Source organism: Nesoenas mayeri (genome assembly GCF_963082525.1).
Source record: "Nesoenas mayeri genome assembly, chromosome: 19".
NCBI lineage: Eukaryota > Metazoa > Chordata > Aves > Columbiformes > Columbidae > Nesoenas > Nesoenas mayeri.
Genome location: NC_137568.1, coordinates 2,552,278 through 2,573,612, shown reverse-complemented (window position 1 = coordinate 2,573,612; position 21,335 = coordinate 2,552,278). Strand labels below are relative to the sequence as shown.

Genomic DNA, 21,335 nt, shown 5'->3' with positions numbered 1-21,335 from the left:
CTTCCTGGCATGCACAGCACAGACAGGGTGACAGGGGCTGGCAGGGGACGCATGAAGGGGACATGGGGACGTGGCCTGGCCGAGGACACGACGAGGGAAGGGGCTGCTCTATGGGCTCCGCTAAACTCCCTTTCCCTGCAGCTGCTCCCTCTTGTGTGGCTGTTTCCCTGCCAGGAGGTGGCAGGAGAGTCTCCCGCCATGTCCCCTGGCACAGGCAGGGCTGGGGACCCTTCTCCCTCCCCAGCTGCACCCCTGACCTGAGCTGTCAGGGCCCGGGGCCGTCCGGCTTAGGGTGAGGTGGCCATAGGGCGCTGGGACGCTCGGGGCTGCCTGGTGAGGACACTCATCGGGGAGGAGCTGCGGCCCGACCGGGGAACCCTGGCGCTGGTGCGCGGGTGCCACGCGGGGGACAACCATGCCTGCATTCAAAGACAAAACACACGCGGTCAGAGCTCATGCAGGATGCAGGGCCAGGGTGGGGGAAGCTCAGCCTCAAGCCCCAAACTGCCACCCCACCGAGGGCACAACCCCCTGTGCCGAACCTGCGTCCCTCTCCCCACTCGCTAGCCAGGGCTGCGGGGACCTGTGCTACAGGAGGTGCTGGGAAGGCTGGGACGGTTTCACACAGGGGACTGTCCCCGCTGTGCCCAGGACAGCCACGGACCTGTTCGCTTGCTGATGACTTCAGCAATGGAGGGGGGAAAGTACCCAACCCGATCGGTGCCTTTCTGAGCGTCGTGGATGTGCCCCTTCCATCGCCCGTCCGGGTGCTGCTCCAGGACCTGCCACGGGGACGAGAGGGATGGGGTTGGTACCGGGGGCTGCAGGGGGCAGGGGGACGGGGAGCAGGGAGCAGCCTCACCGTGATGACGTCTCCTGCCCGCACGTTGAGAGCAGTCGGATCATGTAGGTTCCAAAAATCCTTCAAAGCTCGGACCTTCAGGATTCCTGATGCCTCTGAAGACAAGGGATGGAGGGAAGAAAGGAGGTGCCAGAGCGCAGGGAAGAAAGAAAGCAGTTTGGGGAAGGCAGAAGGAGAAAACAAGAGCGAGGAAAGGGGAGAAAAGAACATTAATACTACAGGAAGGACTTGATCCCTGGACATTACCCACACAGAGCACAGGGGCACGTCTAAGTCTGATGAGATTGGGATGCTGATGCTCACAGAGGCTGGTTTAGGCTGTTCAGGAGCACTGGGAGCCCCGGGCAGACCCCAGGGGGAGGAAGCCCCTCTCAGCACCCGGCCATGCACCAACCCCACCTCACCTCTCAGCAGCTGCTTGATGTCCTTGCTGGCGTGCGAGGTGGTGAACTGGTTCACGATGTCCAACGCTGTCTGGTTGTAGGTGTTCCTGATGTTCACGTCGACACCACCCTGCCCAGGAAGGGACAAGATCAAGACCGGACCCCGCAGCTGCCACCAGACCCAAAGGGATGGAGGGACCGAGGGGAAGGGGGTGACGGCTGAGCCCCAAGAGCTTGTCTCCCCGTGCAGCCCTGTCCCCACCGCACTCACCTCCAGCAGCAACCGCACCACCTCAGTTTTGCCGTAGAGCGCGGCCTCGTGCAGGGCTGTGCCCGTCTTGGTCTGCTTGTTGATCTCGATCCCGGCCTTGAGCAGCTGCCTGGTAGGACGGAGAGAGAGGCATCAACGAGAGGACAGGGACATCAGGGCCGGGTGATCAGCTGCTTTGTGATGGGAAGGGGAAAACCCCCTTGCACTGCCGAGGCTTTGGGGACACGGGACCCAAGCCTGCAGCAGGGAGGGAGGTAGGTTTGGGAGGAAGCAGGACTGAAGCCACGATGGGTTTTTTGGGGACGGGGCAGTGTCCTGGGCTGGCGGGGGGTTACCTGATGATCTCCTTGTGCCCGTTCTTGGCTGCCAGGTGCAGCGGGGTGGTGTAGTTGGGGTCAGTCGCATCCTTGGACTGTCCCTCCAGGAGGGCGACGCACAGATGGCTGTTGAGCAGCAGCTGGGCCACCTGCACAGGGCTCAGGGGTGAGCGGGGGGGTGCAGGTACCCCCACCCACACCCTCCCAGCGACGCGCTCACCCTCGAGACCAGCCCTCTGCTCCCATCCCGCCGCCCCAATCCATCCACAGCCTCAGGGCTTGGCCGGAGCTTGGAAGGGCCACACCGTCGCGAGGGGCCATAAAAGGTCACAATAGCCAGAAATAGTCTTTCCATAATCAGACTTTTCAGACCAAACCCTAAAAATCTCCAGTCTCTCCAAGCCCAGAGTGACTCTCAGCATCTCAGGGCAGCCCAGATGCACACAGGAGTTATTTTTACTGCCTTGTTTATAGCTGCAGACATTATAGATACTCCAAAAATGGGAATAACCCCCTGGTCCCCTCCTCAGCGGGGCACGGGACAGTCTGGCTGGCCATGTTCCAGCCCAGCAGTGTGGTGCTGGCTGGTCTGGGGTCTCCAGAGCATGGGGTGGCCCTGTCCCCGCTAGCCGTGCCAGGGACCTTGAGTAGCCGAGTGGGGCCGGGTGCTCAGGGCTTGCAGGGATTAGCCAGCTCAGCCTCGCTGTGCTTAAACGGGAGTAAAGCCAGGGTGAGCGGGGAAAGGCTGTGGGAACCAGGAGCGAGGACTCCTGGCTTCTCTCCCAGCCCGATGCTGCCCTGCCGCGAGGTCGAGAGCAAATCCTGCAGCTCCTGGGTTCAGGATCCACAGGAGGAGGCAGGTGCTGCCTGCTGGGCTCACAGGCTGGGGGGAGAGTGGATGGAGCTGGACCCAGCGCTTTGCTCCTGGAGGAGCCACCAGCTCCAGAGCCAGCCCTGGGGAAGTGCCCAGTGCAGGGCAGAGCCCACTGTGCTCACCTTCAGCCGCCCGAACTCACAGGCCAGGTCCAGGGGGGTTTTCTTCGCCTTGTTGATGAGGCAGGGGTTGGACTGGTGCTGGAGCAGCATCTCCGACTGCAGAGGAGCAACGTGGTACATGGGGCTCAGCATCATCCTGCGCTCCCACCTTCCTTCTGCGCACCCCAGAGAGACCCGGGAGGGCGCGTGGGTGTCTCTGGGCTCTCACTTACCACCTCGTAGTGGCCGTACTGAGCCGAGAGGTGCAGCGGGATCTGCCCGTCCAGCGAGGCCATGTTGACGGAGGCGGCAGCGCGCAGCAGCACCCGCACCGGCTCCACACGTCCCTGCCAGGCCGCGTAGTGCAGGGGACGCATCCCTGCGGGGGAATGGGGCTCAGCAGGGCTGGGTGAGGCCCCTGGCCTCACTCGGAGGGCCGTGGTGGGGGTCACCCCTTACCATTGCTGTCCTTGATGTCGACGGTGGCCTGGGCCTCCAGCAGCAGCGAGATGAGGTCCAGGCTGCCGCCCAGGGCTGCGTGGTGCAGCGCCGAGAACCTGGGACACAAGGAAAGGGTCAGTCCACCCCCCGTCCCCAATGTGCTGTCCCTACAGCCCCCACCTGCACAGGGACACAGGCTGGGGGCTGGGACAGTCACCAGCTTCTCACAGCTACATCCCTCCTGACTCCCAGTGCCTCCGTTTGCCCACAGCAAAGCAGAGACAAATCCCTCTGTGCTGTCCATGTCCCAGGGCTCAGCGAGGGACACAGGGATGTGACCCCCGAGACCCCAGCGGGAGGCGTCCCTCAGCCCTGCCCTGCGCAGGACAAGCTGTTGGGATGCAGAGGAGCATCTCGCCGCTCTGCAGTGCAGTCAGGCAGCCCCAGGCCATGCTGCTCGCACGGTCCAGCAAATGCACTGGCCCTGCGGCGACTCCTGGCCCCTCCGCCAGCCACCCCCTCCCCGTGCCAGCAGGGATGCCGGGAGCCCACGGCACAGCGTGGGAGGCTGTGGGTAATGAAAGAGCCCTGTGTCTCGGGGCTGTGAAAGGGGCTTGTCTGCCCGGTGCTCCCCCCGTGCTGTCACGTGAAGGGCCACGGCCGAGCGAGGGGTCCCCGTGCTGCCAAGGATTGGCCCGTGTGCCGCTCCAAGAGGCGCAGGGTCCTCCAAATGGTGCCCACCCAGGGCTCCAATGGGCCTGGTGGTGTCCCAGCCCCGTGCGAGGGACACAACGTGGCTGGCATGGCTCTTCTCCCAACCTGTAGTCCCATGGCACCCCCAAATCCCTGCACGGCATCTCTGGGCATTGCAGGAGGGACCCTAACCCCAGCAGAGAGGGCTGCTCCCTCCTTCAGTGCATCCACCATGTCCCTGAGCCCATGCCCAAACCTCTGTCTCAAAGTGAGAATGTGGGGGGTACGAAATCCACCCAAGACAACCCTGCGGGGTCCCTGCGCCCGCCCCAGCGTTTCTGCAATGTGAGCAAGGCGCTGCCTCGCCGAGGTGGCTGCCAGCAGCACGACTCACCTGCGAGGGCACATGCTGCTCCCCGTGCACTGCTCCAACCTCCCCGCCATCCCCTTCCCCTGCCCCAGCGAACCCCAACGTGCCGCCTGGCTGTTAACATCCCAAATGTTAACATGGCCCTGTGAGGGGCAACAGACCCTTTATCCCCGTTCCCATCAGCAGCCCTCCTGGAGCTGCCCGAGCACAAGCCCTGTGCCTTATCAGAATCAGATCGTTGCTTCTATTATGACATTTTTTTTCTATTAAGCTCCATCTGCACAGTATTATTTTAAGACAGAGCCATCCTGCACATTTTCAACCCCCTACTGGCCTGTTAGGACTTATCACAGACACCTCCTCCTACAGAGTCCTCGGAAAGAAAACATGTAGAAATTAGGTACAACAACAGTACATAAAACAATGCTAATAACTCACAGGTCAGAGTTAATTCAATAAGAATAACACGCTTATTTATTTTATGGGCCTTTGTGGTTTCTTTAACTCTCAGTACCCAGCTCATTAAGTGCTTGGATTTTGGAAGTGATGAGCTGCACAAATATGCTGTGGTCACTTGTCAACCTCATCTTTTCTTTTTCTAACCCCCACCCAAAAGAAGGGATTTTGTTCTTGGGATGTTAAACAGACACAAGCACGTGCAGACGCCGTGGCTGGCTGGGTGCTCGGGGCTTTACCCCCCACACTGTGCTCCCTTTTCACCCCCAGCCCCACGGAGGGGGACGCAGAAGAGCTTTACAAAGGATTTCGCAGGAGGATCAAGCGCAACCCTCAGCTCAGACCCAGGCACGCACTGGCTGTGCCTCTGCTGGGTTTGTCCTGCCTTTGGGACGCTGTTGTGCTCTCTGGGGCTCAGAAGCCATCCTCAAGAGCTTTGTGACACCCTGAGCTACAGAACCAACTGGATATTGGGGAAAACAACCCGCGCGCGCTGGCAGCAGCACCCAGCACCCTGCCCGGGGATCACTCACCCGTCTGCATCTTGGTAGTTCACGTTCAGGCGCTTGGCAGCTCCCAGGAGCTCTGCGGAGAGGAGGTGAAGGTCAGGATGGGAGGTAGAGCCCACACCACCCTGCGTGAACCCCATCCCATGGCCACACCGACCTCCCAGCGTGCAGAACAGCGCCTGGCCCATCCCGGCGGCCTCTCCTCTTCTTCTCCTCTCTGTCCACCTTCACCTCCACGAACCCTCCACAGGCTGAACCAGCTCCAGCTCAGACCCTTTCCTCTCTCCGTCACTCCTGCCCCATCTTTTCAAGCCCCCGGGACGGGCCGGATCTCGCAGCTCCTGCCACCCCAGCTCGGCGGGATGGCGCTTCCCTCCTCTTTATAGGCTGCAACACCCAAAAACTGCTGAGCGGGGCTGTTTCGCCCCCCACTCGCTCGCTGTGCCCATCGCTGCCGCCAAGACCTGGCCCACAGACCGCATGGTTGGCAGAGGCTGAGACCTCCGGCCGTGAATTGAAGGATTGTGCCACCTCGGATATCCCCGTCCCCTTGTCCATCCCTCCCTCCCTTTCGGGGACCGCTGAGCGGTGGAGGATGCGCACCCCACCCTCGGCACAGCCTCACGCGCGCCCCCAGCTCCTCGCTCCTTCCCGCAATTAATTCGAATGAATTCCTTCCTCCCACACAGAAAGGACGTTTTATTCTCCACCGAGGGGTTGAGAGCGGATTAACATCTCTGGAATTCATCCGCCAAGTCAAAAGGGAAAGAAAGAGGAAGGTATGCGGGGGGGGAGGCGGGCAAGCAAGAAATGCCGCCGCTCCTCCTCTGCCTTTCCAGGCAGCCCCATCGCCGAGCCGGGGAGGATTAAATGCTTTGAAAAGTTTCTGTGCTGTTTCCTATGGAAAAATCCAAGTCTGAGAGCTGGGCTCGGGGCGCAGGGAGAGCTCCTGCTCTGCCAAGGTCTGAGCCCACCGCACGCAGCAGATCCCACGCAGAGCCACGCTCTGCTGTGCGGCCCCTCTGCCTGAAAGCAAAGCTGAAGAGAGGACCAGCTCATTCACCATGCAAACGGGTAATTAAAGGAAACCAAGGAACGGTGTGTTCGTTCCTGCAATTTACAGTGTTTTGTAAACAGCCTAATCAACGCAAAAAGGGCTTGGAGTGGCTGCTGGTGAAGCACTCGTGACTGGTCACCACGGCTCAGGAGATCGGGACGGGATCCCCCTAATTACCTCTTCCAGGGGCTGTTTGTTTTCAGAGCAGCAGCGAGCAGCTCCACCAACCCAAAAGCCCTTCCCAAAGGAAGTGGCTCCCAAAGCCATCGCTCCGCAGAGCTCCCACTTCTCCCTTGCAGCCCCATGTCACCGGAGAGCCCAGGCTCTGGGGTCTCCATCAAGGACAAGCCACTTCTCTCAGCCCCACCAGCCAGAAAAAATAACATTTCACTTGTAAATCGGCCACTTCTGATCCCAGCCACGGATTGACATAACCACCAAGCCCCACGGTGCCTGTTTCACAGAACCAGGATCGCGCTTGGGGCGCACGGCAGGGCCAGGAATGGGGTCGGCTGTGGTGGGCAGAGGCCTCATCCTGCCCCTCTGAGCATCTCGAGATGGATGCTGTGAGCAGGGAGCAAGAAGGGCTGGGCAGCGTTTGCTGCTGGGGGATTTCCAGAGGACGCAATCGAGATAAAATTAAAACTAAGCTAAGGGATCCACTAAGCTGTAGGCAATGCTGTGAAACCATCACCTCCCACTCCCTCAGTGATCCCCAGCCCCCCCGCCTTTTAATCAGGGATTATAAATAGGTATTTTTAAAGGATGCTCTGTGTGGTAGGAACTGAAGGCCAACGTGGCGTTGCTTCCATCAGTGGCAGCTGGAAATTGCCACAGGGTTTTGCTGTTGGGAAAGAGTGGGGAGGAGGAGGAGGAAGAAAAGGGTCTTCACCCACAGCAGGAGGGGCAGAGCCTGAACCGTGGGAGCCAGGCAGGCAATGCCAGGAAGAGAAGGGCTGGATGGAGATGCCCAATGAGCAAAAGCAAAGAGTCAGAAACATCCCACAGCCCCCGAGGGCTGCTCCTGGAGCTGAGCAATGCCCAGTGTTTGAGGAGGGAGAGCTCGCCCAGGCTGGCCAGTGGGGTCCAGTAAGCAGGGCTGGGATGCAGTGGGTGTCCCTGGACATGTCGGGTGTCCCTGCCCGCCCCCCGGCCCCAGGAGGCAGCTGTCAGCATCTGCACGGCAAAATGCCTTTGTCTTTGCTCCTCTCCCAAGCAACATTCCTCAAATTAGTTCCCCACTCCAGCAACCCAGCAAGGTCGGGTCATGGGGCCAGACCATGCAGACACGGTGTGGGCAGCTGGGAAAGCAGCAGGTCCCAAAAAGTGGAGCTGGGAGCAGCATCATCCCCTTTAGGGCTCTTCCCAAATGTGAAGGCAATAATGCTTGCATCCACCTCTGTCAAGAAGGGAAAGAATTAATCCCTGGCTTGTAGCTGGGCAAATCGCTGCTTGGAGAGCTGGAGGGTTTGTGGCCAGGCTGGAAGGTAAAGTGTGGATCGGAAACAGACACCCTGGCACACCGAGCACAACAGCATGAGCAAAGAGAAGGGCACAGGGATGGAGGGGAAAATGGAGGCGGGACAGGCAGCCGGGACCCCTTTGCCATGGCACTGGGATGGGGTGGCCGGACCCTTCCCAGCCACATCGTCACCTCCTGTGGGTTCGCACCGGGGCAGGAGCACCCGTGTGCTGATCCCCGCTCCGCGCCGGGAGCACACTCACATCCCAGAGAAACATGGACCTGGAGCTGAAACACGAGGAGTCTCAAAGTGAACATTTCCAGGCGAAAACTTGGTTTTATGCACACTAAGGGTTAACTCTGGCCACGAGCCCCCCCTTGCTCAGCCCTGCTCCCCAACACAGCCCCTCCGAGGGGTCCTGCCGGTCCCCACCCCGCTCTGCCCCCGCAGCGCGCTCGCCGGCGCCTGCCCGGGCAGGACGGGGCTCGCAGCGCAGGGCCGGGCTGAGCGAGGCCTCGAGGGAGCCGGCGAGCTTCTGTGCGGCGTCAGGCTGCCAAGCGGCAGGCGGGAAGCACCTCCGGAGCGCTCCGGAAAATTGCTTACAAATGTCGGGCCCGCCTGCTCCGCTGGCCGGGGCAGAGGCAGCGCGGCCGCCAGACGGGAACGAGACCTTCATCCGTGGCATGTTCAAGCTCCAGCCAGGGTAAAAGCGACAGTCCTTGGCCTTCGGGACTCTCGCTGGTGTTGGGGGCCAGGATGGTGGAGCCCCGCATGGCGCGTTTCCAACCAGCTCCCCTGACAAAGCAGCCCCTTCCAGCGTGCCTCAGTTTCCCCGTGGGGCTGGGCTGCAACTGGACAGTGGGGATGGCAGGCCAGGCTGGGCTCCCCGGGGGATGCAGGGGGCTCCCGGGGAGCAGCTGGCCAGGGCGGGTGCCTCACCCATGCTCCTGGCAGCCGGCCCGGCACGAATCCATATTTACTCCCCTGGGGCGCTCACCCAGCACCGGCTGTGCCGGCTGTGTGGAGCCAGGCGTGCCCTCGCCCGGCCGGGCTGGCAGCCCCTGTGCCAGCATGCTGGGCACCCTGCGTCACCTGCTGCCCTTCACCGGACACATCGTCCCCATGGGGACACCCTTGAGCTTCACTCGAGGGCTGGGAGATGAACACGATCTGGAGCGCTGAACCACTCGCTGGGAAGGAGCGATGCACACTCACCTGGGTTTGGCAGGGGAAGGAAATGCCCCAACATCCCGTGTCCCCCCAAAGCGCCACTTGGAGACTCCTGCCCTGGCTGTCACACAGAGTCAGGCTCCAGAAAGCAGTACTTTCGCTGTGACCTCTCCCAGTTTTGTCTACCTGGTGTGGCCACAGCAAAGCTCCTCCACTGTGAGACACGTCTAGAACTGGAGACCGACTTCATTGCCAGAGATGCCTTGAAAAAATACACTTTCCTGCTGGTCCTGTGTGACAGACCCTCATCCCTTCCCCTCGCCCTCAGAAATCACATCCCCACGCCATGAGTCTCCCTGCACGGCAGGTCTGAGCATCCCTGTACCACAAACATCACTGTACTGCCAGGTATGAGCATCCCTCAACACCCAGCCTGAGCATCCCTGCACAACCAGCATCTCTGAGCATCTCAGCCACAAGCATCCCTGTACTACCAGCCTTGAGCATCCCTGCTCTGCTGGCCATGGGTACCCCGCATACATGGATGCTCTATCTGGGCACTACAGGAACACCATCCTGCTGGTACAGGCAGCAGGAGAAGGACCATGTGCTCTGCACACAGCAAATACATGCACATACCCTGTTGGGAAAATAAAATCCACCTGGGGACTCTCACCATTAAGCCAATAAACCAGCTAGAGGAGCTAATCAGCTGTGATTCAGCAGAGCACCAGCCCTCTCCGATGGTGGTAGCAGCTCGTTGGAGGTGGAAGGAGGTAGCAGCTTCACCCAATCTGCCCTGCCTGTCCCTGACCTGCACCGACAGCATGGGGTGGACCTGCATATGGATTCAGCGGGTTCACGTCAGGGCTCAAGAGAGACTCGATATCTCACCCAAAATCAAGAACCAAAAGAGGTGACATCCATCCCTCTCCTGCAGGAATCACCCTTCCCCATCACGCCTCCATCCACAGGCACGTCCGCTGCGGCCACCCACACCCGGCTCCTCCCGGCAAACCGGCTGCTTCAGCCTCAGTTTCCCAATAGGTTCAGAAGAGATTCACCTGCTTCGATAGGGAAGGAGCTTGGCCACAGAGACATTAAGAAACTCAACCAAAGTTGCCCAGCAAGCTTGGGACAGAGATTGAGTGAGAGCCAAGGGCTCCTGACCCCGGCTGCCTGCCATAGCCACCAGCCTGCACCCCAAACACCGAGCCCAGCGCTGTGCCCAGCCCCTGGGCAGGCAGGGGATCCCCTGTTTGCCTTGTCATTATGGCGGGTGAGTTTAGCTGCCAGGGTGCTGCCACCTGGGATACCCAACCGAGCACCCATCCCTGTGTCCAAATGCCATGGGTGTCCAAGTGCCACAGGCGCTTTCCTGCCCACAAATAGCCCGTGCTGGGGTTTGAGGCTTCGCAGCGCCCCTGCAAACAGCCTCCCCACCAATGCTGACAAACAGGTCCTCTGCCACGCCAGGCACCGTGGCGTGGGTCCGACTGGGGCAAAGCCACCGGGTGAACTGGCAGGGAAGGGGAGGATTCTCATCAACACAGGGCAAACAGAGAGCACGACAGAGCATGGAGCCCCTTATCTCTCCCCACACCAGCAGCTGTCAACTCCTTAAGAATAATTGGTGTCTTCATCCCTTAAGAAACTCACCGAACCCAGGTGGAAACACACAGAACCTGGCCAGGGCCCTGCGTGCTTTGACACTGCACAAACCCTGCTCCTGGTTTTGGGAACATGTGCAGCAACCTGCTGGGAGCTGAACTCTCTGTGGATCCTTGCAGCATCCATACGGCTGGACACAACATTCCAGCACTGCAAGCATCACCTTGCCAAAACACAGACTGCTTGTCTCTAACCTCAACAGCCTCCACCATCTACCCCTGGCTTGAGCTCCAAATCTTAGGGTTTACAGCCACACAGAGCCCAAGTTGTCCCTACCACCAAGCGCCTCTGCCGCTGGCTTGTCTGAGTCTCCTGTGGCAGCTCTGCCTCCCTCCCCATCTGTGCTTTCTCCTTCTCTAAGCTCTCCCATCCTGCAACATGTTCAGATCTGATGATGGCAAAGGCAGAGAAGTGTGAGAGGTCTAAGCCATCTGGCCTCCTCCCTGGGCTGGACAAACGCAACAGGTAAAGGAGGGTTTGGGAACATGGCAGCAAGACCATGGAGTCAATTTGGAGCCTTTTTCCCAGGGAAAATCCAACAATGAAGTTTTTTAAAGAGGTTGGCAGCAGGAGGCAGTGGGGACATCATCCCTGTGCAGCACAGACATCCATCGCTCACCCCCAGTTCAGCCACCCCAGGACTCTGAGTCAGACCCCCAATTTCCCCCCACCGCTTCCCCCATAAGCAAAGCAGGAAAAAACAGGCAGCTTTTTCAAAGCAAAGGCTCCTAGAACAATGAAAGGAAAAGCCGAGTCGGAAACCCCATCCCCATCCGTGCAGCTGGGAAGAAGGTGCAGTTCTCGCCTCTTGTCCCCAGGTTTAGCAGGGGGGAAACAGCATCACAGGATTCCTTTGGGGCTACATTCAACCCTTGCAAAAGTCAAACGTGTGCTCCTGCTCCAAGATTCATGCTCCCAGAAGGATCTCAGCTGTGTGGTGGGATGAATGGTGCTCGCTTCCCTTCCAAGCAATAATCTGGGGGTTCACACTGGCTTCCTACCCCAAAGAGATGCGACCCAGCCCAGCTCCCTCAGCAACACCCCTTCCCCATAGAACCAAAATTGCATCCCCCAGCCCTGGCCAGGATGGAAGCAGCTGGGAAAGGCTTTGGGTGGGGAAAGCCAGGCAGCTCCTTCAGAGATACGACGGCTCCTTTCCCAGCTGGCCGGGGAAACGCGTTACCGGGAGGTGAAGTCACCGTCCCTGCTGGGACCTGGCTATTCCGCTCTCCAGGATACGAACTCAGAGGAGCTGTATTTGCCCAGGGAAGAGGTGGAGCATTTTCCATTTCCCCCATCCTTCCGAAAGGACAGGACGCCTCCTGAGCGGGAAGAGATGGGGCGATAGCAGCGTGGGCCAGCGGCCAAGCTGAGCTCTACCCGAGCCCACGGTGCATCGCTGGGCACACTGCGGGGCCAAGAGCCACCGACGGGCTGCAGGACACGGGAACCAGCAGAGCATCTAGTCCAGCATTAACAATGCACCTTGGCTCCCATTCCATACTGGTTCCAACTGGTTCCTCTAGGAGCCAGGGGAGGGGCAGCACATCCAGTGCCCCCCAGGTACCCAAGACACCCACAGCGTCCTCGTTAATGTGACACCAAGCAACTAGTGCATTAATATAATCTGTGGAGGATGCTCAACAGATTGACGAGAGCAGAAATAACACAAAAGGGACTTAGGGAGATTAGGACAACAAACCCAGGCAGATTCAACCTGGGAAAATTACAGGCTGTGGCATCTGGGCAAAAATAATCTGACCAGCAGACGGTCAATGGGAGGAAGAAAGAGGGGAAGCAGGATGCGGGGAGACGGCGAGAGCAGTGTGAGCACGGGCATGGAGGGAGCTGCCAGTGAGCAAAATAACCTTGGCAGCCCTGTCGCTTCCCGGGGTACCATCTTCCATCATGCCCAGGGCTGTGAACATGATAAGGGCTCACAGGGAACATGAGAGGCTTGTGGGGACGTGAGAGGTGAGCAGCAGGAGCTGGCAGCCAAAGGGCTTGCCTCGCACGGGAAGATTAGGGCAGGTCAGTAAGTCTGGATTTGCTGAGCAACAGTTAATTAGGGAGGGTGAGCAGGGACGCAACAACCCACCTACACCTGGAGGGTTTTGACGCTCAAGAGGAGCACGTAGCTATTCATTTTATGGTTCTAACAACGAGCCCTAGATAAAAAGTAGAGCAGCCAAGAGCTGCAAGCTCAAGGGAGTGAAACAAGGATCCAGCCCTGTGCTGTAGCTTGGGTGGATGCAGCGAATCACAGCTCCCAGGGGCGGCGGAGCAAGGCTGGGTCCAGGGTACGGGGCTGCCATGGCCCTACAGCATTCTGTCCCCATCACTGCCAGCCTGGTACCCACACATGACAGCGAGCATCTGGGAGCTGCTCTGGCCAGCGGAGCTGATACCTGAAGCACATGATGATGCGATTGCTGGAAATCCTGCGACATCCTGCCCCTTTGGCCCCAGGGAAGCTGCTGTGCGCCTGGAGTTGGCTATCCCCACCCTGGATGCTCTAATCTAGGCAAGGCACACACAGGATGGGAAGGGAGGCACCGGGAGGTCACCCAGAGGGTCGATGGTTCAAGTGCTGTCACTCCTTCCTGAGGCCCCAGCAGCCGGGAACCGAATTATCCCAAAAGCCCCCTCCTCTGCCACCAGCCCGCGGGTGAGCAACCATCGGCAGCCAAGAACTGACCTCAAACCGCTGCTGGCGGCTGCGCAGCCAGGGTCTGGAGTCTCACGCGGTTAAAAATACCTTGCAGATGCCTTTGCTCAACTCTGACCCTGAGAGCCGGTGCTGCCGCCAGCCCCGCTCAGGAACGAGCCAGCAGGGTCCCTGGGACACGCAGCCTGGTCACTGCAGGGATGGGGGCAGACGCTGCCCAGGGACTGGGTTTTCCTCCCTGCAAACCAAGGATTCCTGCTCCTAGGGGCTGCTGCCTATACCCTCTATTTCCAAACCCAAACGAGAGGCTCTTTGCTTCCTAGAGCTGTCTTCCAGCAAACAATGCATGGACTATCCAGCTCCATCTGAATCTCAACCTGGATCCGAGTAGCTTGAGTAAACTTTTTCCTTCCCTCCTGGACAGACCTGACACGTGGTCTCTGGCTCCTGCTCATCCCAAGGGATGCTGGACAGGTGACGTGTGGAGCTGGTTCCCACCGATGCCATAGCACTGCAGCCATTCGTGGCATCTACGTTGGGAAAGAGTAATAGGATCTCACCTGGCAGTGGCTGCTCGGCGCTCCAAAGCTGTGAGAGACCCCTCTCCAAAGCCCCTCTCTGGTGATATCAAGGGTGCGGAGGGCACCCATCCCTCCCATCCCCTGCACGAGGCTGTGAGCGGGACAGCCCGTGCGCTCCACGCTGCCACCAGTGGGCAGGGCAGTGTGACAGGTCTGTCCCCAGCCGGCAGGGGTCCAGCTCCCACCAGCCCGAGACAAGCAGCCTGAGACAGACCCAGCACTGCTCTCTCGTCCCCCTGCCAAGGCCGGGGAGGCAGCGCGGCCCTGCCTGTGCCCAGCGCCAGGGCTCTTTGCCAGCCAGGTCAGACTCTCCGGCTGCCCGCCTGGGTTCCTGGCTTGCTGGGCAATGCCACAAGGTGGGAGAAGCCATCGCCAAAATCCAGCAGAGCATCTGGCCGATAGCATTTTTCTTGCGCCGTGACTGGAGTGAGATGTTTTCACCCAGCTGCAGCAGCAAAGGATTGCCCCAGGACCCTGGTCTGCAGCAAGACCCCATCTGTGGGGAACCGGAGAGGGACACGGTAGCTACATGACCACGATGCCCTGTGCCACCCTGCCTGTCCCCAAGGGGCAGCAGAAATCACCAATAAACACCCTTAGCAGCCAGTGATGTTGTACATCCCTGAAGCGGCATCTCCCATCCCTGTGGTGGAAGCAAGAACTCACACCAGGACTCCATGCCTGTCCCTCTGCCCCCATGGCGGCCTCGGCAGCTATTGAGTTATCCTGGGCGCCACGTTCCTGTCCCCCTCCCCTTGTCCCAGCTGCTCTAGGGCTGAGAGGGAGGGCAGCGGGTTCCTCCCATCACCCAGCCCGCGCGCCGAAGCCGGACGGCAGCTGCTCAGGGACCAGCTGGGGACAAGGGCGACACAGAGCAGCCCTGTCCCCCCCACATACTGCGAGTAGGACAAGGGCTGATTTACTGCAAGGTCAAAGGCATCAGAATATAACTGTGATGGATGAAGCAGGGTTGGGTCTGAGGACCCCCAGTCCACAGGCTGTGCTCTGGTCAGCAGTTTCCCATGTGGGGATGGGGAAGGCAGTTGGGGGCAGCACCTCTGAACCCCTAATGAGCATCTCAGCCCCAGAGGTAAACTGAGGCAGGGGCAGCATCCCTGGCCCCTCATCAAACCAAGATTGTGCCCGGCTTCCCACAGGGACCCTGCCACCTATGGGGACCCCACGGCCAGGTCAGCCCCCTCCATCCCGCCTCAGCGCTCCCCACACCCGAGCCCAACGGAGCGGTGGTGGGACACAAGCCAAGGCCTGCCCGCTCCCTGGACCCCTGCCGGCAACTCGATCTGTTTACGCCTTTCCAGCACGGCGGGTGCGTGTCGGGAACGGCCCCGGCAAGCCCGAGTTGGCGGTGGAGACGGGACGTGGGAGCCGAGCACAGAAACCCCCGCCTGCCGCCTCGCAGCATCCTGGGGCGGTGGTGGGAGAAAGAGGGGCGTTCACAGGGTTCCCCTCCCTCCCTCGGCTCCTTTTCCTAGGCAAAACCACCCCTTCTTACACCGTGCCACCCACGGCACCCCTGGCCAGGGAATCAGAGTGGGTTGCCTCATCTCCAGGCCCTGCTGGCAAACAGCTTTCCAAGCCGTGCCAATGCTGCTGAGAAAGCAAACCAGCCCTGGACGCCGTGTGTCCTGTCTCCGCCGACGAGGCGCCAGCTTTGCAAGCACATGGTCAGGCACGTGCGAGGGCTCACAGCGCTGATGGGCACCTGCTGGTCCCTGCCCCAGTGCCCAGGTTGTCCCCAGGTGGGGCTGAGCGGAAGCACCCACCTACACTGCTCCCAGGAGATGTTTATCCAGGACAACGCTCATGGGTGACACCAACACCTCGTTCAAATTTGGGCTGGTGAAGTCACAGGCACTCGCAGCAGGCTGCAGCAGGACAGAGTCGTGACTTTGGGGGCTCAGAGCTGGACCCTGCCATGTCCCCACCAGGTCAGGGGTGGAGGGAATGGAGAAGCAGCTCCAGGGTGTCCAAGTGCAGCCCAGCATGTGCTGCTAAATATAACCAGTGGGACAGATGCTCTGAGACAGGGAGCCCGTGCCCCAGCACCGCCGAGGGGGAAGCTGAGGGTTCCCTCAAGGCTTGAGCAGCCCTCGGGGTTTGGCCACAGAGCAGGGTCAGAGCCGGCTCCTCTGTCTGTGCGGGAGCCTCTTTCCCTGCAAGGAGGGGCATTTCCCCTCTTTTTAACCCATCAGGATTACAGAGTGCTCATTCGAGGAAGCCAGGAGGGCTCACGCAGCCCTTCCCGCCCCTGTCAGCCCAACAAAACCAAACTCGAGTGCTTTAGGCCAACCAGAGCAGCCCAGAGCAACCCTCACTGCTGTGGCCGTGCGCCAGTCCCCACACTGCTGGCTGGGCTCACCGTGCACCCATGTCCCCCCAAGGACAATGATTAGCTGCTAGGAAGGACTCTGGTCCCTTTTGGTAACTATGCTCACATGGCCTTGCTGTGGCAGGGACACAGAGGTCCCCAAGGGGATGCACAGGCTGTGAGTTGGGTGTCCTGCCCAGGGAGAGAGGACACCCAAGTGCGACTCTCAATCCACAGTCCCCCTATTGCTGCTTGTACCTGATTTGGCTCCAGCTGGAAAACCCCCTTCAGGTTTATCCCTGCCCAGCCCCAAGGTGGGGGGAGCAAGGGCTGAGAGCCAGCCAGACCCTGGAACTGATGCTCCAAGGGGACAAAAGGCACCTACAAAGCAGGTGGGAGAGCCCAAGGTAGCCCTGCTACTGGCAGCACCTCTGTGCCAGGCAACCGACGTCCTCGCCACGTTCACCGATTCCCTGCACGAGCAGACAGGGCACCTCACCCAACCGGCTGTGCCTGCGGCCGTGGGCAGCATTACAAAACCCTGGGAGTTTTCAGCCCTCGTGGCACAGTCAACATGGGCTGCAGCTCCAGGGACGGCACCCGGGGGAGGCCGGGGCGGGGGTCCGGGCACAGCGGCAGCGCCAGGTGCTGGCGGCTCTCGGCACAGCCTTGGCTGGAGCCTGGCGCTGGAGCGGTGCCGGCGCTGGCAGGGCTTGGTGGAAGCGCAGCCGGACGTGTTGCACCAGGCCTGGGGTGCTGCAGGAGCTGCGTACCCGCTGTGCACGCAGGTTTCCCTGCTCCCTCTTCTCGCCATCGAAGCCATGCTCAGTTGCATCTCCAGCCATTCTCTCCAGGGCTGCAAAGGGCTCCGGGTGCCTGCGCACCCACCCAGGCACAGGCTGCCACAGCCCCGGGCACCCCATAGAGCGCAGGATGGGTGAGGACGCACGGACTTTTCCCGGGAGGGTAAAGATCATCCCAGCAGAGCCATTTCCAAGCAGTCTGGGCATCTCCAGACAGGTCTGTGACTCACCGGGACACCTCAGCAAGGCCCAGGAGATGTTACAGCCCCAAGGTTCACGCAGGTCCCTCCCTCTCCATCCCAGGCACAATTTTTCAGGGAAGCCGGGGTGGGATTCGGGGGAAGTTCAAGTAGTTGCAGCTCCTCCCCACATCCCCCCGCTTGCTAGAGCAGCCTGAAAAAGGTGGTTTATCGTTATTTAGTTTCTGCCCCTTTTCATACTCCTTTGGCGGAGCTTTTGCCAGCGGCAGGCCTCGGGTCTGGCGGGGGGCCAGGCCAGCCGAGGCGCTTTTGAAAACAAAGCAGGGCGCGTGCATGCACACACACACGCACGGCACCCAGCCCCTCTTTTAACTCTTGCCGGGGCGATGCCGCATGGAAGATGGTTTCCAGCCGGCCAGGAGCGTGCTACCACATGCTCCAGACAGACTGGAAAGCATCTTCTGCGGGGGGATGCTGCTGAGATCCAATGATTTGCTCCCCCCTTCCCAGGGAAGCTTTCTTGCGGCACCAGGATCCCAATAGAGAGGTGGCAGGAGTGATGCTGGTGATGCCGTCATGGTCCATGGGGACCTGCTTGTCCTAGACAGGGATGATGCTGTGACCCCTTTGTAGGTTGTAGCTGAGATCTTCAGAGCCAGCAGCCCTGTGGGGGGGAAGTGAGGACGAGGAAGAGCACGATGATGTTCTCACCTAAAAGCAGCTCCTCTCTCACATGGTAGAAAACCAGGCAGTGCCGGCAGTGCGCACACAGCATCCCCAAACTCACTGGGCCGACTGGCTTTTCGTACAGGTCGCTGCCACTCAGAAAACCTTTATCCACCAGGTCCCTCCTGCCTGCAACCAGCTCCATACCCCCAGCACGTCCCTGGCCCCAGCCAGAGGACAGGATAACTGCGCCGGCAGCGTCCTTGTCACATCCCCTCCTCCCTGCCTGAGTGCAGCCCTGGGGAGCACCGTTCCCATTACAGCACCCGTGTGCCACTGGCAACCGAGCACACGCCATCCCATGGCTCGGGGCTGCCCTCCATGTCTGCCTCCAAGCTGTCGGCATCTGAATTGTCCCACGTTTCTGGGTCAGGCAGCCAAAACAGCCTCTGCAGCCGTCAGGAAGGGGGAGCTGAGCCCCCTGGCCTGGGCTGAGTCACTGGGCAGTACCCAAAGGATGGAAATCCCACCCTGCCCCAAGCCTCAGCATCTCACCTGCAACACCAGGGATCTCCTGTGAGATGGGCAAGATGCTGCCCAGGCACCCCCAAGGGAAGGCAGCGTGACCCAGGGCAGACCCCCCAGAGCCCATGCTCAACGCCTTCCCCATAATTGGCCCTTTTTTCCCCCCCAACTCTTTTACCCAAGCAGGGAAAAGGCAGGAGGTGGCCCAGGCTGATGGCAAGGAGCCACAGGCTGCCCTTCCAAAGAGTTTTTAAAGGATGAAGACAAATATAGACCAAGGATGGGAGTCAGTGCAGACCTGTGAACACAGGGAGATGGAGTTCAGAGGGGCACGGGGCTGGGTGCCCCAAGGAGGCCATGCCCGATGCGGTGGGTGATGCTTAGTGTTGCCTCCTCCATCTCCCTGCACAACACTGTTTGCTCGTGCCTTATCTCCCGTGCTCAGCACGGTGACGTTTTCCCCAGCTCTGGGCACACGGGTGGCAGCAGGGCCCCTTTCCAAACACAACACCCACTAGAGACCGGCTTTGAAAAGCAACCACCCATTCACTCCTTTTGCCACCACTGCCTGCACAGGATTCTTCCTTCCTGGCGAGAGAGGCGAAACAAAAGGGGCTAAACCCGGCCACGAGCTGGGACAACCGGGATGCAGGTGGGAAAACACGCCAAACAAACACCAGGCTGCTGAAGGAGCCCCCATTCCCACGGATCCCGGAGCTATAGGAGGAAGAAGGAAGGATGGACCTCCCCGTGCTGTGCAGCTGCAGCCCCACCGCCATCCATCTCCGCAGCCATCGGGCTCACCGGAGCCTTTAAAGCCTCTCTATCCCCACTCCCACCCACCCACCGCAGGCTGGTTCACCAGCAGGTTTCGGCAGGCTGCGGGGTCCGGCGTGGGGCCGTCGCCAGCCCGGCTCCCCGGGCACGGTGCCTCGCCCCGCTCCTGGCTCGGTCTCGGCGGAAGAGGGAGTTTTGCCCGTTTCGGCAGAGTTTGTCGGCGTCTCTCCGCAGGCGTGCCCACAGCCTTTCCAAGCCGGCGTGCGGCTGCGGAGCCGGTCCAGCCCGTCAGACCTACAGCGCGCGGGGAGAGGAGGGGAGGACACGGCCGAGAACACTTGGGAACTCGTCGTCAAAACTTGAGCTTCAAGGGACGTGGCCAGGGCCACACTTGGGCTCGGTGACAGAAGCAGGTCCAGCCTCCTGCGCCGCCCGGGGCAGGACTGGAACGGGCAGGGTGCCCAGACATCCCTCACCACTGCCAACGGGGAAAGCCACGGGGTGCAACGGAGCCTGAAACGACCAGGATCCTGCCCAAGGCCAGTCCTGGCTCTTCCCTCAGCCAGACCGTGCAGAACAACCAGAGCACCCCCAGGGCTTGGGACAAACCTCCCTCAGGAGCAGCGGCAAAAAGGACGGTGCCCCTTGGTGAAGGGGGATGGCAGGCTGGGCTTCCTGGCCAGCACAAAGGTACATCCAACATCTTTGCAAAATAACCCCCAAACTGTGAAAAGAAGCAACTTCTTCCCAAAAAAACTATGGATTTGCTGATGCCGACAGAAGGAAAAAGCCTAGCAGGACACAAAGGCAGGGCAGATGTTTCTGCAGAGGACAGGACACCGAGAGCCGGTGGCAAAGGCTAACAAATCACAGGAGAGATATTAAACCTCACGCTTCAGGGCTTAAGCTGATATAGCTACTAGAGATTAGGGAGAAATTTAAGGGAGAGGGAGGGAGTTATCCCACATCTGTCTGCTGCTGTCTCACAGCATGCAGAGCAGCATCATCCCTCTCCTGCCACCTGTGCTGTCACACAGGTGACAGCAGCATCCAAAGGCCAGTGCCACTCTTGAGAAAACCTTGCTGTGCTTTATGCTGCCAGGACGCAGCAACGAGGGGCATCAACCCAGCCATAGGGATAGAGCCAGGACCCCCTACAAGCTTTACTAGTGTTTAACTACTTGCCCAGTCACAGATACAGCTGATCCCAGGTACCTACCCCTGTCCTTGATATATCTAAAGTCTGGGAAGCCCCAAAATAGGTAGTGAAGCCGGGTAAGTCACAGGTGAAACAGGGCAAGTGGCTGGCCGAAGCCAGCCAGAGCTCCCCGAGGCAGCAGCTGAACCCCGGCAGGGTTTCGCTCCCTGTCCTTGAGAGTTTAACGCCAGTTTGCTCAGCTGCCGCCCTTTCTTTGCACTTCGCACACGTTTAAACAAAAACCGTCAACCACTCCCTCGAGGAAGGCAAACAGCGCGTCCAGCTCCCAGCGCCTTCCACAGCTCGTCCAGCCCCTGGTTATCGCGGGGACATCACACCCACCCCTGCATCACCCCGGCATCCTGTGCCCCTTAGCCATGCACATCCAGGGATGGGGACACCCAAACCTTGCCAGGCACCGTCCAGCTTCCAGGAGCCGTCACCTCTTCCCAGGGACACGAGCCCTGGCTGGGGGGGCTCTGCCTCTCACCCCCCCGGGAGCCCCAGCCCCTCGGTGCTGCAGCAGCCGCCCCGGCCAACTGGCGCATTGTTGGTGAGCGCGGCCAGTTCGGGGATGTGATTGATCGGTCAGGGAGAAAGGCCAAAGCCGTGACAGGTCGTTTAACAATTTCAATTAAACTCTGCAGCACTCTGACGCGGAGGGGAGGGGGAGAAAGAGAAGGAAATTAAAAAGCAGGACATTTCTATTGCTGCTCCCTGGCTGCAGAAGTGACCACAGTGTCGTCCTGATGTCCCCTTCCCACAGGCAGGACATTGGCCCTCGCCTGTCCTTCCCATCCCGCTCCTGCCCCCAAAACTCTCTCCCTGCCCGCCTCACCACCTTATAATAATAGGTGCTGTGACCCACTTGTACAGCAGCACTTGCGCGGGGAGGAGGGCTGTGCACAGTGAATATTAAACACGTCCCTAAAGTTCCCGCGGCCGGGACT

The 21,335-nt window shown here is 60.1% G+C and overlaps 1 protein-coding gene across 1 annotated transcript in view; it reads right to left on the bottom strand.

Annotated features, from left to right (window-relative positions):
* CASKIN2 (CASK interacting protein 2) overlaps window positions 1–21,335 on the bottom strand; it is a gene marked incomplete at both ends in the record, with an annotated part of 28,420 nt that overhangs the window by 5,091 nt on the left and 1,994 nt on the right. The window contains 10 exons of the mRNA XM_080356299.1: window positions 258–419; window positions 665–782; window positions 863–957; window positions 1,267–1,375; window positions 1,517–1,625; window positions 1,852–1,982; window positions 2,830–2,925; window positions 3,042–3,187; window positions 3,268–3,365; window positions 5,302–5,353. Of these exons, the coding sequence (XP_080212425.1) occupies window positions 258–419; window positions 665–782; window positions 863–957; window positions 1,267–1,375; window positions 1,517–1,625; window positions 1,852–1,982; window positions 2,830–2,925; window positions 3,042–3,187; window positions 3,268–3,365; window positions 5,302–5,353 (1,116 nt within the window). The remainder of the gene's footprint in view (window positions 1–257; window positions 420–664; window positions 783–862; window positions 958–1,266; window positions 1,376–1,516; window positions 1,626–1,851; window positions 1,983–2,829; window positions 2,926–3,041; window positions 3,188–3,267; window positions 3,366–5,301; window positions 5,354–21,335) is intronic.